The sequence below is a fragment of the Cibotium barometz genome, chromosome 10 (genome assembly GCF_041138505.1).
Source record: "Cibotium barometz isolate CiBa-2024 chromosome 10, ASM4113850v1, whole genome shotgun sequence".
In the NCBI taxonomy this organism is placed as follows: Eukaryota; Viridiplantae; Streptophyta; class Polypodiopsida; order Cyatheales; family Cibotiaceae; genus Cibotium; species Cibotium barometz.
The window spans coordinates 19,197,987-19,210,099 of record NC_141055.1 but is presented as its reverse complement, the minus strand read 5'-3'; the positions used below and the strand labels follow the sequence as shown (position 1 = coordinate 19,210,099).

The following is a 12,113-nucleotide window of genomic DNA, read 5'->3' as shown; positions in this document are numbered from 1 at the left end:
CCTACCTTTGATGCAATTCATGAGATTACACCCAAAACCCACACACGGTGCCAGCAAGCTCTCACTCACTAAGGCATTAAAGTAGAGGTATGTAGCTCTCTCTCTCTCTCTTGCTCCTCACCCATTTGTAAAGCTTCCATGTAGTGACAACCAGGGAGGCAAGGTTGAGGATCCTAGCTCTCCACAAAGAGGGTTGCTCTGCTAAGAGTGGCTAGAGGTAGGTATAAATCCAATAAGACCCTTGTTTTCTTTCTCTTCTTCTCTCTACCTCTAATTACAAGGCTCATGGGTTCTCAAATCTGTAAATAACCAAGCCCTCCAGCTTTTCATAACTCACTAACTCCACATACAGTAGCCTCGTCTTTAGGAGTGTTAGAAAAAGGTGAAATCCCGGCACCTCCCATCGGTGAGCATGAACGAAGGTTCCCCCAAAATGCAGTAGCCTCGTTTTTAAGAGTGTTAGAAGGCGAAATCCTACCACCTCCCATCGGTGAGCAGGACACACACATGTGCACAAAATAATCGTGAACTTATGCATTCTAAACAAGGACAATTGTTTGTTGTTTGAATCACAACCCTTGAAAAATTAATTCAATGTTAGTTAACATAGTGCAATCTTGATACATTTAGCACATTCTAAGTTTGAGAGTATGGATTTGCAAGTAGGTGAATGTACGTGAAAAACAATTTGAAACAGTTTTTTTGTATTATGATGTTTCATTGTGATACAGAAATTATTGCTGTGTGGACATTATTGTGATACACAAAAAATAATACCATTGATGTGCTCAAGTAGTTGTGGCCATCTTTAGGGATGGGGCTTGTAGTAACCCATTGTAGTGTAAGCCGTTTGCATGGCTGGCATCACGAGCAACCCTATGGCGGCTATGGTGGAGAGCACCAACCATGGCCTCGACAGAAAGAGGGAATAGAACTCATAAAACATGACCCGCCATTGATCGGTGTAGTCGATGGTAAGATCCTGCGCCAACTTTTGCATTCTATCATTGAGGTAGCCAACACCGTCCGGCAAAATATCCTCCCAATGCTTTTCCAGTCGCTCATTGCTGCCTATGCGATTCACCAGCACGCCGGCCTCGCACATCACCTGTACATCCTCTGGGCCTTGGTGGATGAGGGAGTCCATTAGGCTGGCATAGGAGAGCAGGTCTCCTGTGACATTCTCTGAGCTGCCCTCGTACTCTAACAGGCGTTGAAGTGAGGATTCTGTGAATCTGTCCAGCTCAAGCTTTGGTAGTTCAATCACACCATGGCCTATACTGGTCTTGGCTTTCTGGTAGCTCACTGAATCAGCGCAGTTCCCTGTGGCCACTTTCAGTATAATGCCCACTTTGCGTAGCTGTGTTGCTGTGGGGATGGAAATCCTCGCCAATTCATAGATAAGGGATTTTTAAAATAGGCCTTGAACGCACGTGATACAGAGAGTTTACATATAGTGAACCTCTCTCCGAGGTTTTTTAAACTATATATCATTTTCTATATGTATGTGACATGTAATTTTAATATTCAGCATCTAACAACTCTCTGAAATTTCATGCAGTGAAAATAGCAGTGTAATTTTGCTGCTATTTTCGCTATTCAGTAGCGAAATTAAAGTATAGCAACGAAATTTTGCTGTACACAGGTGCTGCTCAACAGTGAAATTTTGTTGTTAATAATACTGCTCAGCAGCAGGCGAAAATTCGCTGCGGAGCAAAGAATGGAATCCCTAACATCCCGACAAAAAAAGCGCTACTATGTCCTAGACGTGTTGTAGTAAATTCTTAAAGTTAAAATAAGCGTCTAAAAAACTGTTGATTTTTTTTAAAACATTGTTCTTGTTTTTTGACACTTATTTTGACTTTTATTTTGACCCCTGCTATCTGTCACTTCAACATGCAAATTGTCATTCAAAATTTGATACTTTTTGGCAGTTAACCGAATACCTTTCCATTTAAAATTAGAATGGACTAACTAGGCCATGCATAAAATATAAAAGAGGCTCCACCTCCTCCTCATTTAAACCCACATTTGCATGTGTACATGGAGTACATGGCCTATTTTTCTAGTCCACTATAACTTGCCACCATGGTTATCGATAAAGAAGGGGCACCTTTTACTTTCCTTGATAGTTCCAGGGAAGCTCTATGCCCTTGATTAAAATCTCCATAACCATTCAACCTTTGTCCAAGAGTGCTTTTGTCTTCTTTATCCCCTCTGAATTTTTGTGAGCTTCTCTATTTTCTCCAAGTACAAGTACCCATGGCTCGGATACCACTGTCCACCACGAGACATTATGTGCTTCTTGAAGAATTAATCAAGCTCACATACACATCAAGGAACAAAGCATAGACTTGAATCAAATTGACAAGATTAAAGAATAACATAAAAGCACGAAATAGAGCAAACATCACTATCGACACACTATTGGGTGCAATCTCCTCCCTTATGCATGCAACTCCCACTTTCATGATAAGAATATTTTGAGAATTGTATTCAAAATATATTCCATGGAACTAATAATAGTTGTGCGTACAAAATAAGGCTTAAATGCTTTTCGACTTTCACAAAAATAACTCAAATACTAAAGCTTGTTCACATACAAGCGTGCATCTGAGAGAATACATGAAAGGCCAAAGCTTTGCAACTTATAATACATTAGTAAAATTTGTTAGGCAAGTCAATGAGGTGAGATTCACTAATCAACTATGCTACATTTGAAATTTAGTTGCAACACAATACTAATTGACTAATCTTGCATGATCCAATGCCCCATGGATATAGTTTTTAATAATTCTTTATATGTTCCCTACGATTCACAAGAAGTATTACCATGTGTGCATGGCCCGCAATAATTCTGTTTTGCAAGGTTATTTTGCATATACCTTGCTTCGCGCTGCGCTGCTACAATCGCCACCTTGCCTCGGACCATGTAACGCCATGGACACGGAATCGCTGATTGACAAGCAACGCATCTGCAGTGCATGCTTCTCATTGACTCATTTGAGAACATACAAGCAACGCATCCAGTCGTTCTATTTCATCCCGTTGCGCACGTTTTGACTTACCTATCTAGTTGGTTAAAGCCTGCATTTTGGCCGCCACCAACCCTCATGCCGCCACCTGAGCAGCCCTCTTCCTCTGAGCCGCCACCTGAGCAGCCCTCTTCCTCGGAGCCGCCACCTGCAACCTTCATGCATCCTCCTCAGCAGCCCTTTCCTTCCCAGGCGCCACCAACCTTCATTCCTGCTCCTCAGCTGCCTCCTTCCTCTCAGCTCGGAACCTTCATGCCGCCGGATCCTCAGCCACCCCCTTCCTCTCAGCTTGGAACCTTCATGCCGCCCCCTCATCAGCCCCCTTCCTCTCAGCCACCACCTGTAATGCCTCCTCGTCCTCAGCAGCGCTATTTCTCCCAGCCGCCACCACCGCCACCTCCTCCTCCTCCTCCTAAGCACCCTTATCCTTCTCAGCTGCCACCTGCAACCTTCATGCCTCCTTCCCAGCAGCCTTCTTCCTCTCAGCCGCCACTTGCAAACGCCATGCCTCCTCCTCAACAGCCCTCTTCTTCTCAGTCTCCACCTGCAGCCTTCATGCCGCCTCCTCCTCAGCAACCCTCTTTCTCCCACCTGCCGCCTGCAACCTTTATGCCTCCTCCTCCTCAAAAGCCCTATTTCTCCCAGCCGCCACCTGCAACCTTCATGCCTCCTCGTCAACAACCCTATCCTTCTCAACCACCACCTATAACCTTCATGCCTCCTCCTCCTCCTCCAATGCCCTATCCTTCTCATCCACCACCTTCAACATCCATGCCTCCTCCTCCTCAGCTGCTCTATCCTTCACAACAGCCACCTTCAACATCCATGGCTCCTCCTCAACCACTCTATCCTTCTCAACAGCCACCAATCTTCATGCCTCCTCCACAGTTGCCGCCCTATCCTTCTCAACTACCACCAACGTTCATGCCTCCTCCTCAACAGCCCTATCCTTCTCAACTACCACCAACCTTCATGCCTTCTCCTCAACATCCCTCTTCTTCTCAGCCCCCACCATCGGTGCCGCATACTGCTTCTCAGTCGCCGCAACTCATGCCTCCTCAACAGCTAGCTATGGAACAACAGCAACATCCACCACTATGCATGCTTCCATCTAGTCCGCAGTTGCCTGTTTCAAGTGTAAGTATACCTGTTTTACCTTCTCTCGCAGCAAGTACGTAGAGATGTAGAAAAACACAATTATCAAAGTAACGTTTAAATGAGAATGAGTGAAGTACAAGTGAAGTGACATAATAAGGTCACTTATATTTACACTCATATGAGTGTGAGTACAATCGGGGAAAAAACCTCCTAAGGAGGGAAAAGTGCCCCTCTCTATTATGAGCCTACACCCACACATGACTACCATATAAATGGCTATAGGTCCCCTCTATGAAGTGATGATATATGAACACGCATAGGAAACATATGGATAATAATCCCCAAATGGCAAAGTAAGCCCAAAGCTTTGCAAAAAGCTTTGAACTTCTCTTGTGAGAGAGCCTTTGTGAACATATCTATTGCCACATTGTCATGTGTAGAGACATATGCCATGCTAATCTCTTATGTAATGAGCCTCTCCCTGACATAATGATAATGCACCTTAATGTGCTTTGTGTGAGCATGAAACACTCCATTTCTCTCAATACACTTTGGCTAATTAGTAAAGATGGAGTTGGGGTATTGTTGTCCAACGACAAGATCTTCTAAAATGCATATGATCTATACACACTCTATAGGATTTCTAAAAGCTATCATTTACTAAGCTTCACATAGCTCACAGTGGCCACCATCAGCTACTTTTTGTTACTAAGCAATGATATGCACGAATCACTAAGATGAAAGAAAAAGCCACTAGTGGACACTCACGTATAATAACATCCAACTCAATCAGAGTCACATGTAGTTGAATATCACCCCTCTTAGCATAGAATAGCCCAAGGGATTGAAAGTATTAGAATACTTACTTGGAAGCCTACCAATGCTTACTTTTGAGGCTATGCATAAAACTGCTCAACTGGGAGACCCCAAATCTGAGTGTCTACCCTCGTATTGTATAGATGAGGATGCTAATGAAGTGAATCTGCATTAAATGGTTCACCTACATCCTAAAGACTGAGCCTAGCAGCTATCTCTATTGCTATAGCAACACTCTTACAGTCTTCAACATTACAGTACATACAGAGATTTCTAAAATAGTTTGGTCTTGAAGACTGTAAGAGTGTTGCTACACCAACAGAGATAGTTGCTAGGCTCATTCTCTAGGATGTAGGTAAACCATTTAATGTATCACTTTATATGCCCAAATAATAATGCAACAAGCCCAAATCTGTCATCTCACATGACATACATAATTCATCCTAAAATTTGAAATCTTGATCTCCCCATTAGGCATATGAGAAGCATGTCATCAACGTATTTTCTATGTAAAGAGGAGGAAGAATTGTTTTTTGGTCACATCATTTTAACGATGACCAAAAAACAATTCTTTCTCCTCTTTACATGGAGGATACCCTCAGTGTGAAACTATTTCAAAAATGATTTGCAAAAACCAAGTATGCTTTTATCTTCTCATACCATGCTCTGTGAAGGCCAAATAAAGATTTTCTTAACATGCATACTTTAGAATCATGTTCCTTCTGAATAAAACCATGAGGCTGAGATCTTCATGAAGATCACCATTCAAGAAAACATTCTTCATATCCAACTGATGTGCATTTCATCCATGATATGCTATCAATGTAATAATACACTAGATTATAGTCATATGAGACATGGGGGTATGGTCTCATCATAATCAATGCCCTTCTCTTGAGCATAACCCTTTGCAACAAGCATTGCTTTTGTAAGCGATCACGCTTACACTTACGTTCATGAACCCACTTCGTACTAATGGTCTCTTTACCATGAGGTAAATCTACCAATTACCAAGTGTCATTTTTAAGGATTGAGATGCACTCATCCTACATGGCCTACATCCAATCATTTTCTTGTTCTTTCTCAAAGGAAATAGGTTCCTCTTCATTTCATATATTGGCAATGAGAGCATGATCCAAGCATGCTCCACAAAAGAATAAGATGCATGATGAGAATGTGCATGTGTCTTGCTAGACAAAGGAATAGCTAATTTTGCTATCCCACAATGTAATTTGTGACCAACCATTTTGGCACCTTATTGGATGCATGTATGGCCATCCTTTCCTCATCTACTACATCATCTACAATTGTTGATCTGTGGGTTGAAATTCAAGCCGATTTTAGGCTGATCTATAGGCTAAAATTCAAGCCGATTTTAGGCTGATCTGTAGGCTAAAATTCAAGTTGATTTTCAGCCATTATTTGCTAATTTGTAGCACCTTGTTGACTATTCATTTGATCCATATAGGGATTTTGTTATCATACAAAGGTAGGAGTATATGAAACATGTATTATGAGGCTACATTTTCCTGTTTTTTACATAAAAGCATGGGCTAAACTAAGTTCTCAAAACAAAGAAAACATCTCTACTCATCAAAATTCGCCTCTTGTGGCTAGATGGTAGACTTTATACCCTTAGCTTGATTAGTATCCGAAAAAAGTATATTGTATCACCTTATCATTGTTGTCATCATGCTTATTGCGTTGTTTCTCAGGCATAAAAGCATAAGCAAGACAACCAAAAACATGCAAATGAGCCACGGATGGAGAGTCCCCATTCATGAGATGTAGTGGGCAAGATCTCTCCCTTTTTCCCTCTTTTCACTGGCCCTGGCCAGTTTCCTAAGTGTGAAAAGCGCACCATTCAAGCTTGCTCCGAAACCATTCGATCTTTGACAATTTGAACTTTTAGAGGGAGACCCTTTGCATTTTTCATTTGGCAGCATGAGGTATTGGCTTTTCAACTTTTAAGTAGAGTCCTTTGTACATTTTAGAGATTTTAGAGGGAGACCCTTTACATTCTCCATGAGGTCTTGGCTTTTCAAATTTCATGTTATACATTAGCCCGAGGAGGTATTGTGAACTTTGAACAAGTTATCTTGAGGGCTAAACATATAACCAATTGTTTGTAGCCGTTTCTTTCCCCCTCCAAATATGAAATATAGAAAGAACTCTTGAAAATGTAGAGCAAAGGCCCGGAAATATCATAACGTTTTCGCACACTTTTGGTTTCAAATTTTTTACTCAGGTCCAACCACTAATACCTCATCAGCAGCAGCAGCAGCAGGCTTGCTCGCAGTGGTCACAAGACGTGCCTGCACAGCAGCAGCAGTCTTCATTTGAGCCACCGCCACCGCCGTTTCCACCTTCTTATGAGCCACAGACAGGAACGCCTCCCCCTCAACATATTTCATACATCATACCTTGGCGGCCGCAGCCTTCTGCGCCAGCAACTTCTCAGCTGGATCTGCAGCAGAATACTTTCCACATGCCTAGCCAAGAGCAGCAGCAGCAGGGCATCAGTGCTGACTCTCAAGAGGTGCCTGCTATAAGGCCACAGCAGCAGGCTGCAACTCCAACGTCTGATCAGGCAGGCTTGACATATAGTACACCATTTCAGCAGAATCCGTGGCTACAGGCTCCTTCAGCGATGTGGCTTTTGCCATACGTGCCAGCTAGGCCAGCAGAGGTGCAGGAGAGAACACAGGAGTCGATTTGGGCATGGCAAAGAACCCAGCGTCAGTTGTTCTCTGAGCAAACACAAAAGGATCAGTTATCATGGCAATACCAAGTGCGTAGCTGGCTGTCTTGGGCAGAACCCCCATCATTGCGGGAACACTGGGTAAAACAAACTCAGAGCTTGCCCGCCATAATCCATCGACCCCTGCAGCATCAACCGCGACAAATTAATGCAAAGGCCAGTTACGAACCCGTCCGCTTACCAATCGGGCCCAGCTATTGGAGCGAGATCGATGAGACCTCCTTCAAGTTCAGTCAAATGGGGAAGCTTTGGTGCTTGAGAGTGTTTCTCGATCGCTCTGGCAAGAGCTTAGATGAGCTTATCTGGTCTTGCATAGGCCAATACCCTCACAGCGCCTTCTCCGACCCACCTCTGACATTTTTCCCATCCACTCTTCAACTCATTCAGTTGCTTGACTCTGTCTTCATTCTGGCGCTCCTCGTCTTCCTGCATGTATCTATTGCTCTACAGCTGCATGAGAGGAGGCTCGACCGCTTGATCTTGGGAGATTACCCATTTTCGGTCTACATAAACATCCTCATTCCCATTTACAAGCTCTTGAGCCCACCCATTGTAAATCATGATCTTCTTCTCATTGGAAACCAGGTCCCGCTTTCCTACCTCAAAAACCTGTCGAAGCTTCTTGAATTTGAGAACCGCATATTTCCCATTTCCCTCCTCTGTTTTGCAATTGGCATGGGCCCTTTTCATGAAGATTTGGCACCAATAATTCGAAAGCATGGGCTCAGTACAACAGGTTCCCCTAAGATTGATGCCTTGATGGGATGCAATCATCTATTAGAGTGTGTGTACAGCGCATCATGCACTACCATACAGGAAACAGATGCAGGTTCAACAACAGCTGCTACAGATATAGCTACAGATACAGGCAGCACCAGCTCGAAAGTGAGTCAGTTTACTGATGTCCTTCGTACGAGGATTTCCATCCCCACAGCAACAGAGCTACGCAAAGTGGGCATTATACTGAAAGTGGCCACAGGGAACTGCGCTGATTCAGTGAGCTACCAGAAAGCCAAGACCAGTATAGGCCATGGTGTGATTGAACTGCCAAAGCTTGAGCTGGACAGATTCACAGAACTCTCACTTAAACGCCTGTTAGAGTACGAGGGCAGCTCAGAGAATGTCACAGGAGACCTGCTCTCCTATGCCAGCCTAGTGGACTCCCTCATCCAAGGCCCAGAGGATGTACAGGTGATGTGCGAGGCCGGCGTGCTGATGAATCGCATAGGCAGCAATGAGCGACTGGAAAAGCATTGGGAGGATATTTTGCCGGACGGTGTTGGCTACCTCAATGATAGAATGCAAAAGTTGGCGCAGGATCTTACCATCGACTACACCGATCAATGGCGGGTCATGTTTTATGAGTTCTATTCCCTCTTTCTGTCGAGGCCATGGTTGGTGCTCTCCACCATAGCCGCCATAGGGTTGCTCGTGATGACAGCCATGCAAACGGCTTACACTACAATGGGTTACTACAAGCCCCATCCCTAAAGATGGCCACAACTACTTAAGCACATCAATGGTATTATTTTTTGTGTATCACAATAATGTCCACACAGCAATAATTTCTGTATCACAATGAAACATCATAATACAAAAAAACTGTTTCAAATTGTTTTTCACGTACATTCACCTACTTGCAAATCCATACTCTCAAACTTAGAATATACTAAATGTATCAAGATTGCACTATGTTAACTAACATTGAATTAATTTTTCAAGGGTTGTGATTCAAACAACAAACAATTGTCCTTGTTTAGAATGCATAAGTTCACGATTATTTTGTGCACATGTGTGTGTCCTGCTCACGATGGGAGGTGCTAGGATTTCGCCTTCTAACACTCTTAAAAACGAGGCTACTGCATTTTGGGGGGACCTTCGTTCATGCTCACCGATGGGAGGTGCTGGGATTTCACCTTTTTCTAACACTCCTAAAGACGAGGCTACTGTATGTGCAGTTAGTGAGTTATGAAAAGCTGGAGGCCTTGGTTATTTACAGATTTGAGAACACATGAGCCTTGTAATTAGAGGTAGAGAGAAGAAGAGAAAGAAACCAAGGGTCTTATTGGATTTGTACCTCTAGCCACTCTTAGTAGAGCAACCCTCTTTGTGGAGAGCTAGGATCCTCAACCTTGCCTCCCTTGTTGTCACTACAAGGAAGCTTCACAAATGGGTGGGGAGGAGCAAGAGAGAGAGAGAGAGAGAGCTACATACCTCTACTTTAATGCCTTAGTGAGTGAGAGCTTGGTGGCACTGTGTGTGGGTTTTGGGTGTAATCATGAACTGCATCAAAGGTAGGTGAAAGTTGAGATGCTTCTACTTTTAATACCTTTACCAACACCTATTGAGTATTGGGACAAATATCTATGGAATTTATTATAGACTTACCTACCACCACGACTGGTCAAAATGAAATGATTTAGACTACAGTGGATAGCCTAAGAAAGCAAGCCTATTTTATTCCATGCAAGAAGACTTTAGCACCTTAACAAGTCGCAAATATATTCATTAAACATATATATTCATTAAACACACCTTTGTACACCTTAACAAGTCGCAAATATATTCATTAAACACACCTTTGTACACCAGAGCTTGCAAAAAGTGATTAAATCTGACAAAGATTCTAAACTCGAGGGGTTCACTTAAAAATATGTATGTCTACTACATGCGATCATTAGGAGGGGTTTTAAAACCAAGATTTTGAGAAAAATTTACATAAATCTACTTGCATAAGGGGGTTTTAAATGGCATTTTGAAAAAAAGCCCGTAAGTTTATAAAGAAAAAGGGGTTATTTAACTAAGTCAAAATTCACCAAAAAAAAAGTATTTTTTAATTTAATACCCTTTGAATGCACTTATGTAGGTCTTCCTAAAAGTACATCCCGTGAGATTCTAAATTTTGTAGTCACTTTTGGAGAACTTTGTTTGTTGAGAATTTAGGCACTAATATGGATTTCACGACTGCTTGCCATCTGAAAGAGCCAACAGTCAAACCGAAGTGACTAATAGCACCATACTAGATTTATTTAGGGTCTATACGTCATCTCAACCAAAACGTTGGGATTGTTACATTCACCTTCTACAGTTTGTTTATAATAAGACAATGCATGCGGCTATTCATTCCACACAAGAGCGTTATGCTAAACAAGAAACAAGAAGCCCAAAGTCATACCTTTTGAAGAAGGAAACTATGTACTTTTGAGGACTGAAAAGAGATGCTAATAGCCTTGCTTCTTGATTAGATTTGCATTCACATAACTCTTTTCATATTAGTCTTCTTAGAGCTTTCAAAAGAACCTCTACCTTTCCATTGAGTTTATATGAAGAACCTCCTTTGTTTGTTGATAAATAAGAAGAACTTATTCCATATTCAATCATTGACCATTAGGAGACTGCCACAAGAATGTTCAAGGAATGTATATACCAAGCATCTTATGACTTTCAAGAACCATCCAATCGAAGATGCTACATGGATGCCTGAGTGATTTTTTTGTCAATATCTAGATCTTATCCACCCATATCAACAAACATGCAATTGAGAAGTTAGTTGTAATCCAAGCAAGAGAGAACGTTACATGTGACGTGTACTCTCTCTCTCTCTCTCTCTCTCTCTCTCTCTCTCTCTCTCTCTCTCTCTCTCTCTCTCTCTCTCTCTATGGTGCATTGGAAATGCCTAACATGTCCGCAAGGGGTTCAGTATATGTAAACTCTCTATATCACGTGCGTTCAAGGCCTAATTTAAAAACCCCATTATTTATAATTTTTCATGAATAAAAAATACATTTTTTCTATTAAATCTGTAAATACCTCCTTTAAATGGTATGCTTCTGTATGTAAAAAATGTGTAAAAAAGGGATTTTAAAAATCCCTTGTGTTGAACCCACATGGTACGCTTACATATTTATGAGTGACCCTCCACCCCGCCCCCCGAGAATATGTCATTGTATTTAGCTCAATATCACGTGGGTGATTCTATTTAATACTTGATTCTGAAGCTTGCATTGATTTATATTGTTGTATTTCTGCTTGTATCATACATGTGACAGATGATTTGTTGAGAGCAAGTCCAAACAATTCCATATTCACATGCTAGTAGTTGGTTGTTAGTGAGTCTAGTTAATTGTTACCCTCGAGGGGTGCACTACTAAGAAACCCTATGTAACACGTGTTCAAGAAGTATTTAAAAAACTCCTTATCTATGAATTTTTTATGAATAAAATGAACCCTTTTTCTTTATAGACTTACAAGTTTTTTTCCAAAATTAATTAAAAACCCCTTTCTGTAAGTTTATCTTAAGTTTTTTGATTAAAAAACCCCTTCATTTGAACTCACGTGGTATACTTACATATTTTTAGGCACGAAACCCCGAGTTGCTACTGCATGCTAGTATTATTTTGTTT

At 41.8% G+C, this 12,113-nt stretch overlaps 2 protein-coding genes across 2 annotated transcripts; one reads left to right on the top strand and one right to left on the bottom strand.

The window, feature by feature from the left end:
* Positions 1 to 808: 808 nt before the first annotated feature.
* LOC147634633 (putative UPF0481 protein At3g02645) lies at positions 809 to 3,115 on the bottom strand. Its single transcript, XM_086803277.1, has 3 exons — positions 3,069 to 3,115; positions 2,886 to 2,975; positions 809 to 1,385 (listed from the first exon to the last, which is right to left on the bottom strand). The coding sequence occupies exons 1-3, from the start codon at positions 3,113 to 3,115 to the stop codon at positions 809 to 811; spliced, it is 714 nt and encodes a 237-aa protein (XP_086659403.1).
* Positions 3,095 to 9,276, top strand: LOC147634632 (uncharacterized). The gene is made up of 2 exons (XM_086803387.1): positions 3,095 to 4,172; positions 7,198 to 9,276. Exons 1-2 carry the CDS (start codon positions 3,114 to 3,116, stop codon positions 9,199 to 9,201), a joined length of 3,063 nt encoding a protein of 1,020 aa, XP_086659513.1. The 5' UTR covers positions 3,095 to 3,113; the 3' UTR covers positions 9,202 to 9,276.
* Positions 9,277 to 12,113: the final 2,837 nt, after the last annotated feature.

What these genes read in the sequence shown, in the direction of transcription:
- LOC147634633 (XM_086803277.1), bottom strand. Translation starts at nt 3,115, where the DNA reads ATGAGGGTTGGTGGCGGCCAAAATGCAGGCTTTAACCAACTAGATAG. An exon ending in GGCTTTAACCAACTAGATAG is followed by an intron (nt 2,976 to 3,068) that starts GTAAGTCAAAAC and finishes CATGCACTGCAG; the next exon opens with ATGCGTTGCTTGTCAATCAG. An exon ending in GCAGCGCAGCGCGAAGCAAG is followed by an intron (nt 1,386 to 2,885) that starts GTATATGCAAAA and finishes TGAATTGGCGAG; the next exon opens with GATTTCCATCCCCACAGCAA.
- LOC147634632 (XM_086803387.1), top strand. Translation starts at nt 3,114, where the DNA reads ATGCCGCCACCTGAGCAGCCCTCTTCCTCTGAGCCGCCACCTGAGCAG. An exon ending in CGCAGTTGCCTGTTTCAAGT is followed by an intron (nt 4,173 to 7,197) that starts GTAAGTATACCT and finishes TTTTTTACTCAG; the next exon opens with GTCCAACCACTAATACCTCA.